The sequence below is a fragment of the Raphanus sativus genome, chromosome 6, assembly GCF_000801105.2.
Source record: "Raphanus sativus cultivar WK10039 chromosome 6, ASM80110v3, whole genome shotgun sequence".
Classification (NCBI taxonomy): domain Eukaryota; kingdom Viridiplantae; phylum Streptophyta; class Magnoliopsida; order Brassicales; family Brassicaceae; genus Raphanus; species Raphanus sativus.
In genome coordinates this window covers 25,808,215-25,819,204 of record NC_079516.1, presented here as the reverse complement: position 1 = coordinate 25,819,204, position 10,990 = coordinate 25,808,215, and the positions used below count along the sequence as shown (strand labels likewise).

At 34.1% G+C, this 10,990-nt stretch overlaps 2 protein-coding genes across 3 annotated transcripts; both read left to right on the top strand.

The window, feature by feature from the left end:
* The first annotated feature begins 4,758 nt into the window (after positions 1 to 4,758).
* Positions 4,759 to 6,450, top strand: LOC108809795 (dehydrodolichyl diphosphate synthase 6). Of its 2 annotated transcripts, none has more exons than XM_018581938.2 (2): positions 4,759 to 4,919; positions 5,393 to 6,450. In XM_018581938.2, the coding sequence occupies exon 2, from the start codon at positions 5,418 to 5,420 to the stop codon at positions 6,228 to 6,230; it is 813 nt and encodes a 270-aa protein (XP_018437440.2). In that variant the 5' UTR covers positions 4,759 to 4,919; positions 5,393 to 5,417; the 3' UTR covers positions 6,231 to 6,450. The 2 variants fall into 2 exon arrangements, with proteins under 2 accessions (XP_018437440.2, XP_018437441.2); XM_018581939.2 differs by having other exon boundaries at positions 4,762 to 4,919; positions 5,390 to 6,450.
* Positions 6,451 to 6,922: 472 nt separating this feature from the next.
* Positions 6,923 to 9,073, top strand: LOC108836991 (isovalerate--CoA ligase AAE2). The gene is made up of 2 exons (XM_018610077.2): positions 6,923 to 7,383; positions 7,470 to 9,073. The coding sequence occupies exons 1-2, from the start codon at positions 7,048 to 7,050 to the stop codon at positions 8,940 to 8,942; spliced, it is 1,809 nt and encodes a 602-aa protein (XP_018465579.1). The 5' UTR covers positions 6,923 to 7,047; the 3' UTR covers positions 8,943 to 9,073.
* The last annotated feature ends 1,917 nt before the right edge of the window (positions 9,074 to 10,990 follow it).

Sequence of the window (10,990 nt, the reverse complement as noted above, 5' to 3'; positions counted from 1 at the left end):
CGTGTGAAACAATCAACAAAAAAGTAGACAGCCAACAACAATCACGTGAAAAATGTAGCTACCTGTATAAATAAATGTGGAAAAATAAGATTACACAATGTAAGAATAGACCAAGGAAACAATAGTGAAAGAATCAATCAACAAAAACTAGACATCCAACATCAATCACGTGAAAAATTTAGCTATCTATATAGTAGATGAATCAATCAACCAAGAGTAGACAACACATCAATCACGTGAAAAAATGTAGCTACCTGTATAAATAAAGGTGGAAGAATAAAATTCCACAATGTAATAATGTAAGAGTGGACAAATAATAAGTCACACGTCCCTTTGGACCAGAGGCCGTTCACCAAAGAGCTAACACTCAGGCCCCACGCGCGTGTGAAACAATCAACAAAAAGTTGACAGCCAACAACAATTACCTGAAAAAATGTAGCTACTTGTATAAATAAAGGTGGAAAAATAAGATTCCACAATATAAGAATAGACCGAAGAGATAATAGTGGAAGAATCAATCAACAAAAAGTAGACATCCGACAGCAATCACGTGAAAATGTAGCTACCTATATAGTGGAAGAATCAATCAACAAAGAGGAGACAACCAACATCAATCACGTGAAAAAATGTAGCTACCTGTATAAATAAAGGTGGAAGAATATGATTCCACAATGTAATAATGTAAAAGTGGACAAATAATAAGCCACGCGTCCCTTTGGACCAGAGGCCGTCCACCAAAGAGCCAACACTCAGGCCCCACGAGCGTGTGAAACAATCAACAAAAGTAGACAGCCAACAACAATCAAATGAAAAAATGTAGCTACATGTATAAATAAAGGTGGAAAAATAAGATTCCACAATGTAAGAATAGACTGAGGGGACAATAGTGGAAAATTAATCAACAAAAAATAGTCATTCAACAGCAATCACGTGAAAAAATGTAGCTACCTATATAGTGGAAGAATTAATCATTAAAAAGTAGACAGCCAACAACAATCACGTGAAAAAATGTAGCTACATGTATAAATAAAGATGGAAAAATAAGATTCCAAACTGTAATAAAAGTGGACAAATAATAAGCCATGCGTCCCTTTCTCTTTGGACCAGAGGCCTTCAACCAAAGAGAATTAAGTGTCCAAATGTAGTAAAAATCATCATTGATAATAAGAGTCCAAAATGTAATAAAAGTGTATAAATAATAAACCTTTTGGACCAGAGACCGTCTATCAAAGAGGCAACACTCAGACTTTAATCTCTAAAGGGACAAATGACTGAAAAAATCTACAACCACCTATTTTAATCTACATGGGACAATGAGCAGAAAATTACAATATTGTCATTAATGATAGAACAATGTGAGCCATTCGATTATTTTTCTCTCTTTAAACCAGAGCCATCATATTATAAGGAAATAAGAGAATATAATATTTACGAAAATGCTATTAATGAAATATGAACCATAGCCGTTAGATCATTTGTCTGCTATTTAATCTTAGCCACACAATTACATCTATCTCTCCTTCTCTCTCTTCCCTCTTAATCTCAACCGCATGATCATTTCTTCCTTATTCAAATGCAGTCCTAGGATCTTTCTTATCTAATTTTTCAATTCGACTAGGTATAACTAGTATAACTCGTACAACTGAACATGTTAAGAAATTTTATAACTGGTATATAAATGTTATAATCTATATATAATATGTACCTACAATGATTAACATGACTAGTAAATCATGTTTACATATGAAATAAACAAAAAATATTCTAATCTGTATATGATGACAAAATTTCATATATTTTATTTGAGATTTATCAACTATATTAATCATATTGTTATGATAAACAAGCATCGGAAATATTTTTGCAAAGCTATGAAGTGAAAATACTGGTACAATCTTTAAACCTAGACATACTAGGTGTTTTCCTGCACCATGTGCAGTAAGAAATTTTTAAATTTAACTTATATTTAAAAAATATTTTTATTAAATATTATAGATTATACTATTTTCTTACTAATATTTAATATAAATTGATATATATTAAATTAATTTGTATAAAATTAATAAAATGATATAAAATTGTATAATTATAAAAAATTATCCTAAACAATATTTATAAAATTTGTAAATATATAAGAAACTAATGATCTTACGATTAGATATTTAATTTTTTTTTTAAATTGTTGAAAGCTTTAGTAACACAAATTGTATAATTATGAAAAATAATAATATTTCGAAATTTGAAATTTTATATATGAATATATTTATTTTAGAGATGATGTATGAGATATTACAATATTTTTTAAAAATCTACGAAAACGAAATATCAATATTAAATGTAATATATAAATTATTACCATATTCTAATAAGTTTGCCAAAATATAAATCAACATTAAATAAAATTATCCATGTCATATTTTTCTGGAAGCCATGTCATCAATTTCGGTAGTCATGTCATATTTGTTTTGTGAAATTGATTATAAAGAGGACATGTGGCAAAATCATTTCGCAAATATAGTCTAGAGGATAAATAATTGATATAATTTTTATTATATATAAAACGAGTATTACGGGTACAACTGGTACAACTTTGACATTTCATAAATTTGACAAAACCAATTTAGTATTCCATATGAGAAAAACAATCAAATATCTCAATTTGTATGTATTCATAAGTTTCTCTTAATTCATTTGAAGTTTTGGAATTTTTTTTTAAAATTATTATAGAACTCCGCAAGGTTACATGATCCACCTTATACTATTAAGGTTTGTTAGCTTGTTTGTCCACTTAATTTTTGGAAAACATACATGATATGTATTTTTACAAAATTGATGATTTCAATGTCATCGGGCAAAGACATGTAAACGTAAATAAGTTGTACAACTAATGTAATTGTATTTACTATGTGGTACAACTAATATTTTACATTTTCACTGCCAAAGTACAACTATGCACAAACTCGTACAACTCAAAAACTAGTACAACTATGTACAACCGGTACAACTAGAAAACTGGTACAACTTTGTTTTTTTATTTATTATAAATGACTATACTACCCTTGATGAAAATGCATTCTCAACCATTAGATCATTTCACCTTCTTTAGTCTGAACCACACAATCTTTCTCCTCTCCTTCTCTTTTTTGGCTGGGACCCACTTCTTCTTTCTCTCAATCCTAGATCATTTTTCCCTTGTTCGATCATGGCCACACGATTTCTCTCATTTGTATGTGTATATAACTAATATAACTTGTACACCTAAACATGCGAACAAATGATATAACTAATATAATAGATATAATTGGTATATAAATTATATAATTCATGTATAATATACAACTGATCTAACTGACACGACTAATAAATCATGTTTTCCATATGAAATAAACAAACAAATATCTTAATTGGTTAAATGGTGAAAAAATTTCGTTTATTTTAACTGGGAGTTTTTGATATTTTGTTTTATTACCAAATGGAGATGCGGTTTCTCTCTCGCGGTTACGAGCCTGCTTGGTTAAATATGACGAGGACCACCGTAGACACCACCATCGAGCTTCCTCTTCTTCGTTATGACTTCACTCTTTTTTGTTGTATCTCTCGTTTTCTTTTTCATTGTGTATTTCTTCTTCTTTGTTGCGACATCTCTTTTCTTCACAATAGTGTCTTTTTGTTTATCATCGGTGAGTCACTCTTACTCATTGCCGACGGTCCCTCTTTCTTCTTTTTCAGCTAACTCATGTATTTGAAACCATGGTTAAATTTTTTTCTGGTTCCGTATCTACTTTTTTTTGGTTTTGAGAGCAAAAAGATGAAGATATTTTTTTTCTAAAATAAACAACTAGTATAACTAATACAACTTGTAACAAATCATTATCCAAATCAAATATTATTAAAAATATTACTATTCATGTCTTTGATACATGCAGGCAGGAAATATTAGAGCAACATGTCTTCTTGGCTCTACATCATTTTTTTCCATCTTTATACGGTTAAAACAAAAAAAATAAAAATCACTATATTAATTGCACATTTGTACTACTTGTATATGTTATAATGGGTATACTAAGACTATTTATACTAGTTATACTCATCGTAATTGTACTAGTTGTACTAATTTGAGTTGTACTAGTTGTAGTTGTACTAGTAGTATTAGTAATATTTTGCGTTCTTCTTTATCTTGAATCTCGTAAATAAAAGATAAAATTTGATTCTAGATAAGATATAATTGATTAAACATGACAATAGATTGATCGATTTGGAATAAGAAAGAGAAATTTGGAGAACTATTAAAGAAATTTTTTGATTTTATTTTAAAGTGGATGAATATTAATAGAGAAAATAAAGAGGAGGAAGAAGAAGATTAGGGTTAAAGTTGGGTCAGGGTCTGGATCCGGGTTGAATATTCTTATGATCTTTTCCCCAATTTATATTTATTTTTAATTTGTTTTTTTGTTAAAAATAGGAGAGGTTCATTCTAGATATTTTTACCCCCTTTGTCCTATACCAGTATTTGATCCTGGCCCCAAGCTTGCCACGCCAAGCCAAGCCGAGCCGGCCGGAGGATGGATATATATACTGTTCAACTTAGCTTCTCCCAACCGATGTGGGTGTTTCCTATTTTGATTCATTAAAGCCAAAGGCTTTTTAAATCACCCGTAGGCCCATTTCTCTTCACTCTTACCGTTTATTATTTTTAGCCAATTTGGCTTAATAATTAGGTCCAACATTCATTAGTGTAGTCCTTTTCTTAACCGGTTCCGGTTTACCAAACTAAATCGTACCCCTCTCCTCTTCCCTCTGCCAACAGTCAACTGTGAATATTGGTCGCGCCGCCAAAAGTTGAGATTTCATCTGTTTTCGAAATCTCCCTTTTTTCAGTTTCCTCTGTAAGCTAGGCGGTGATCTCGCTTCACTCTCAGGTAGGATCGAGTTATATAAACACCCTGTTTTTACCAAATTATCCTTAGATGTATTTTTTTTTCTCATTTTGAAGTGTTCTCTGTATCGATAGTATTGCATTATCTGAATTGTTTGATCTATCAATAGGAAGCTAAAACTCTTGCTTGGAAGTTTTTGTTTTTGCGTTAGTGTGAACTGACAAAACTCTTTTGTTTAGTTTGGTTGGTGACGGTAGGTTTCTCGATAAAGCAATTAATTTTCTTCTCCAATGTTTTTAAAACATTACACAACATGAAGTTTGTAAGATTAGTATGAATAAAGGGCGAAACAATAATTGTTTGATGTAATGGCGCCACTTTTTACTACTGTGTTACACATAAATAGCTTAGGAAGATACTTCTAAACGTTTGTGATACATGTCCTGTTGATATTACATATATGGTTTCTCGCCTTTTATTGATAAAATTTTGCATCATTTCCTATGAGGTAGCAGAGGATACTGGAAGGTGGAATCCGAAATGGCTGATATAATAAGACAACCTCTCGAGCAGATACACGGGTTTTCAAGAAGATGTTTGTTCCGGGTCATATCTATGGGTTCTTTACCCATTCACATGGCCTTTATCATGGATGGAAACCGTAGGTATGCGAAGAAGCGCGGTTTAGAAGACGGGTCTGGTCACAAAGCCGGTTTCTCTGCGCTTATGTCGATGCTACAGTACTGTTACGAGCTAGGTATCAAGTATGTAACTATATACGCATTTAGCATAGATAATTTTAGAAGAAAACCTGAGGAGGTTCAGTCTCTAATGGATTTGATGCTGGAGAAGATCAAGTCTTTACTTGATAAAGAGAGTATAGTGCATGGATACGGGATACGTGTGTATTTCATCGGTAACTTGGCGCTTTTAAGTGACCAAGTGAGGGCTGCTGCAGAAGAAGTCATGGAGGCCACTGCTAAGAATAATCGTGTAGTGCTTCTTGTCTGCGTTGCATATAACTCGACAGATGAGATCGTACAAGCTGTCAAGAAATCTTGTGTTAACAAGCTAGTTAAACACTCTGAGGGTAGAGATAGGGACATAGAGAGAATACAGTTGGTGGATATTGAGGAGAATATGCAGATGAGCGTGGCGCCGGATCCTGATATACTGATCCGGAGTTCAGGAGAGACGAGGCTGAGCAACTTTCTTTTATGGCAAACAGGTAACTCTCAGCTTTTCTCTCCTGATGCTCTGTGGCCTGAGATTGGCCGTAGGCATTTGGTCTGGGCTATATTGAACTTCCAGAGAAGTCATTCATACTTGGAGAAGAAGAAGAAACAGTTGTGATTGTCTTCATCTTTTCTTCTGGCCTTTTTTTCTTTTTGTGATGTGTTGTTTATGTGGGATACTGTCAAAAGGAAACTTGGGATTGCATAGAAATGGCATTGTAATTATTCACACGGTAAATACTCGTTTGGGAGTTTTCTATTGAACTAGAAAGTCCATCCTATACAAATCCAGTCTTGTAAATACACAAGCACAAAGTCATTACTATATACTTCATTCATATGCACTCTTTACTGTATAAAGCATCATTGAGAACCAAACAATACTTGTATTGATCGGACCATGGATGTAACCATATCCTGATTGCGACTGAACCTGCGTCGTTCGAAGCACACCGGATTGTTTGGTGAGAGCAACAGTAGAGTAGCACACAGTGGTTAATTTCGATAATATTGAATGCTATAAGGGAAAAGAAATCAGAAGAGAGAATAAGATAGACAAACGTTTCTGATAACAATATCTTGGTTGCATCCCAGAATCGTCATTGATCTTTGTGTGAGATCACACAAAACTCTATACTTATTTGGAATACGGTTTTTATATCATTTGTTACGCTCCAACTTTTACTGCTAATAGGCTTCTCATATACGTTCACTTGGTCCATGGACTCTATTCCATATAACAGTTGGTGCATTATTTTTCTAGAGATCCAAAGGTCTTCATTTGTACAGTCATAAACAGAGCACGTGGGTTGGAATCTTTGTTATCCAAAACAAGACATAATCAGATCAGTCCCCTTCCTTATCTCTCAGTTCGACAGATCAAACAGTTTCAGTTTTGAGAAGTCAAACAAAGACAATTCAGATTGTTATAAACCATGAGAATCTTGCTATCCAAAAAGGCATTCAGAATCTTGACCCCACGTTTTCAAACGCTCCGGTTGACCCGCTCCTCCTTCTCAACCTCATATTCCGGCGGATTCTCCGACGATCCCGAGCCGGAATCATGGAGAACGATGGAGGGTCTTCTCCGATCTCCCGCCAATTTCTCTCCTCTATCCCCAATCACGTTCTTGGAAAGATCCGCCAAAGCTTACAGAGACCGAACAAGCGTTGTGTTTGGTTCCGTCAAGCACACTTGGTTCCAAACTTATCAACGTTGTCTCCGTCTCGCCTCTGCTCTTACACACCTCGGAATCTCTCCCGGCGACGTGGTTAGTTAGTCTCTAAAAACTTGTTTAAATTTTTCTTGTCTGGTTTTGGTTCAGATTAGCTTAGGTTTTTTGATCGGAACATTTAGGTTGCGGTTTTGGCGCCGAACGTTCCAGCGATGCACGAGCTTCACTTCGCTGTTCCGATGGCTGGTTTGATTCTCTGTCCGCTCAATACTCGACTCGATACTTCAACGCTCTCTGTTTTGCTCCAACACTCTGAGGCGAAGATCCTCTTCGTTGATCATCACTTACTCGAGGTTGCTCATGGAGCTCTTGATCTTCTTGCTAAATCAGACAGAACAAGAAAAACACCAAAGCTTGTCTTAATCTCTCAGTCTAACGATGATGATGATGATGATGAGGATGATGACAGATCATCATCAAGCTTTGATTCTAACCACTCTTTTGATCACGATTACGAAGCTCTGGTTAAATCGGGAGACAGAGACTTCGAGGCGATCAAACCGAGAAACGAATGGGACCCGATCAGTTTAAACTACACTTCGGGGACGACCTCGAGACCTAAAGGTGTAGTGTGGAGTCACAGAGGAGCTTATCTCAACTCTCTCGCTACCGTTTTCCTTCACCAGATGTCTGTCTCTCCTGTCTACCTATGGACGGTACCCATGTTTCACTGCAACGGGTGGTGTCTCATTTGGGGAGTAGCGGCGCAAGGCGGTACGAATATATGCCTCAGAAAAGTCTCTCCTAAGCTGATCTTCAAGAACATTGCTACACACAAAGTAACGCACATGGGAGGAGCCCCAACGGTGCTGAACATGATTGTCAACTCCGCGCGTGAACCGCTTCCTCACAGGGTCGAGATCATGACTGGCGGGTCGCCGCCTATGCCGCAGGTCTTGGCTAAGATGGAAGAGTTGGGATTCAACGTGTCTCATCTTTACGGATTGACAGAGACATATGGTCCAGGGACACACTGCGCGTGGAAGCCTGAATGGGATTCGCTTTCGTTGGAGGAGAGAACTAAGTTAAAGTCTAGACAAGGGGTGCAGCATTTGGGTTTAGAAGGGCTCGAAGTGAAAGATCCGGTGACGATGGAGACTGTGAGTAACGATGGTGTGACCATGGGTGAGGTAATGTTTAGAGGAAACACGGTGATGAGTGGATACTTCAAGGACTTGGAGGCAACGCGAAAAGCTTTCGAGGGGGGTTGGTTCCACAGTGGTGACCTCGCTGTTAAGCATCCGGACGGGTACATAGAGGTAAAAGATCGGTTAAAAGATGTGATCATATCGGGAGGAGAAAACATAAGCACGGTGGAAGTGGAGAGAGTTTTGTGCAGTCACCAAGCTGTTGTTGAAGCTGCTGTCGTGGCGCGTCCTGATAATCACTGGGGACAGACTCCTTGCGGGTTCGTGAAGCTGAAAGAGGGGATTGATGGTGTTGAACCAGAGGAGATTATTGAGTTTTGTAGAGATCATTTGCCTCATTACATGGCTCCAAAGACTATTGTGTTCGGGGACTTGCCTAAAACCTCGACAGGGAAAGTACAGAAGTATCTGCTGAGGAAGAGAGCCGATGCGATGGGTAGCTTGTGATACACGATTACACGTCATCAGAGAAATAATAAACAAATGGAATGATGGTAGAAAAATGAATGGAATCACAATGATTTATGTAACATGAATGGTAGTGTTTTTTACAGGAATTTAGTGGAATATAAATAGAATTTGATTTAAACTAAATAAAAATGTTAAAATAATATAAAACTGTTATTTTATATTTTCATTCTTTGTATTCCATCTATTCAAGAGACTTTTTTTTGTTTTTGAATGATTTTTTACTTCAGCTCTTCTCTTTCAGTACATGGAATTAATGAAATAAACATTTTTCTCATTCAACTCAAATGATTACATTTTTGTGAAATCTTTATGAATGGCTCATTCCACAAACTTTTATTCCAATAACATACATCAAGGGGTTGATTGGTATGGTAGTGGCTGTAGATGCTTTGTACATCCATTCTTTCTAAAGTAATTTTTTAAAGCAGTCATGCTTTATATTTTAAAAGTAACTAGATTTTGATCCGCACACCCGTGCGGATATATATTTCAAAAATATCAAAGTATATAAAATTTAAAATTTGAAGAACCGAACAGATCACGATCCGAAAGAGTAATACCAAATCCGAACCAAAATTGATTAAATATCTAAATTATTCAAAATTTTGATATTTAGACAACTGAAACTATAACCAATTCGAACCGAAGTATTTTGAATATCAAAATGTATTCGAAAAAGATTTATATACTTATATTATATATATATAAACTTATATATATATTAATTATTTTTAGTTTTAATGTATATAAAAACATCCAGAATATATATGATACTTTTTGGTTTAAATATGTGAAAATAAATAAAAATAATCAAATATAAATATCTGACATAGTGGAAGTACATTCAAAACACCAAAGTATTTAAAATAATTATTGATTTTGATCTAAAATTTAAACCAAACCAATTTATATGTTAAGTTTAGATATACTGACATATTTTATTCAGATTTATATACAATATATTATTTTATTTATAGATTTTAAGAAATTTAAAATATATAATAATTTTGAAAAATAATTTAAATGGGCTACCCGAACCCGAACTGAACCCGCAAAGATCCGAATATAATTCGAACTGAAATTAATGGGGATGAATTCTTTGATCCCGGAAACCCAAAACTCAAACAGATCCGAAACGAATCCGAATAGATACATGAACACCCAGTTCTAATCATAATTTGAACTGAAATTTAGAAATATATGTAAACAAACAGATAAACAATAAAAAATAATAAATATCGAGTACTACATTAGAAAGGGTCGGTTAAATAGGATAAATCAAAAAAAAAATTGTTAGTTGTGATTTTAACGGAAAATCATTCAAAATATATGATTTAAATTAATGTATATACTTTCCTTTTAGATTATACCAAATTAAAAACAGAATATACTTTGTAAATATAAGGAGTACATGTTTTGCAATTTGCAAGTTTTAGTTTTTCGAATATAATGGTTGTCTTACTTAATAGATATCTTTTTATTGATATGGTGACTGCGTAGAAATATGAAACAAATTTGGATGTTGTTTTGTTTTGGAATATCTAATCTATTAATTTAGGGATTATCTACTATTTGAAGTTCTCATTTAAATTTTGGACTCTTTCATAGTTGTTGCTAGAATATATCATACTTCCTATACAATGTAACTTACCAACTTAAATTAAACCAAATCTTAACCAACATAGATTAGTTAAACCTAACCAGTAACACTTTTATTATATTTTTGGTTAATCTCTTAATATAATTAGATCATATAAAACTGAACCACTCTTAAATCAACGAGTTCCATATCATTCCAGACATAAGAAAAAAAATATCCAACTCATTTACAACATAAGCATACAAAGACTGTGTATGCTTATGCTCATTGATCTTCCAAAAACCTAATAATTGTGGCATAGACCAACATAGGCTCATGTTCGTATCACTAACTTTACTTCCATATATTTACTCTTCACCTACATCATATCACAACATACACAGTTATGCAAGAACATGATTTTTTTTTTGTTCAAACATCTAAT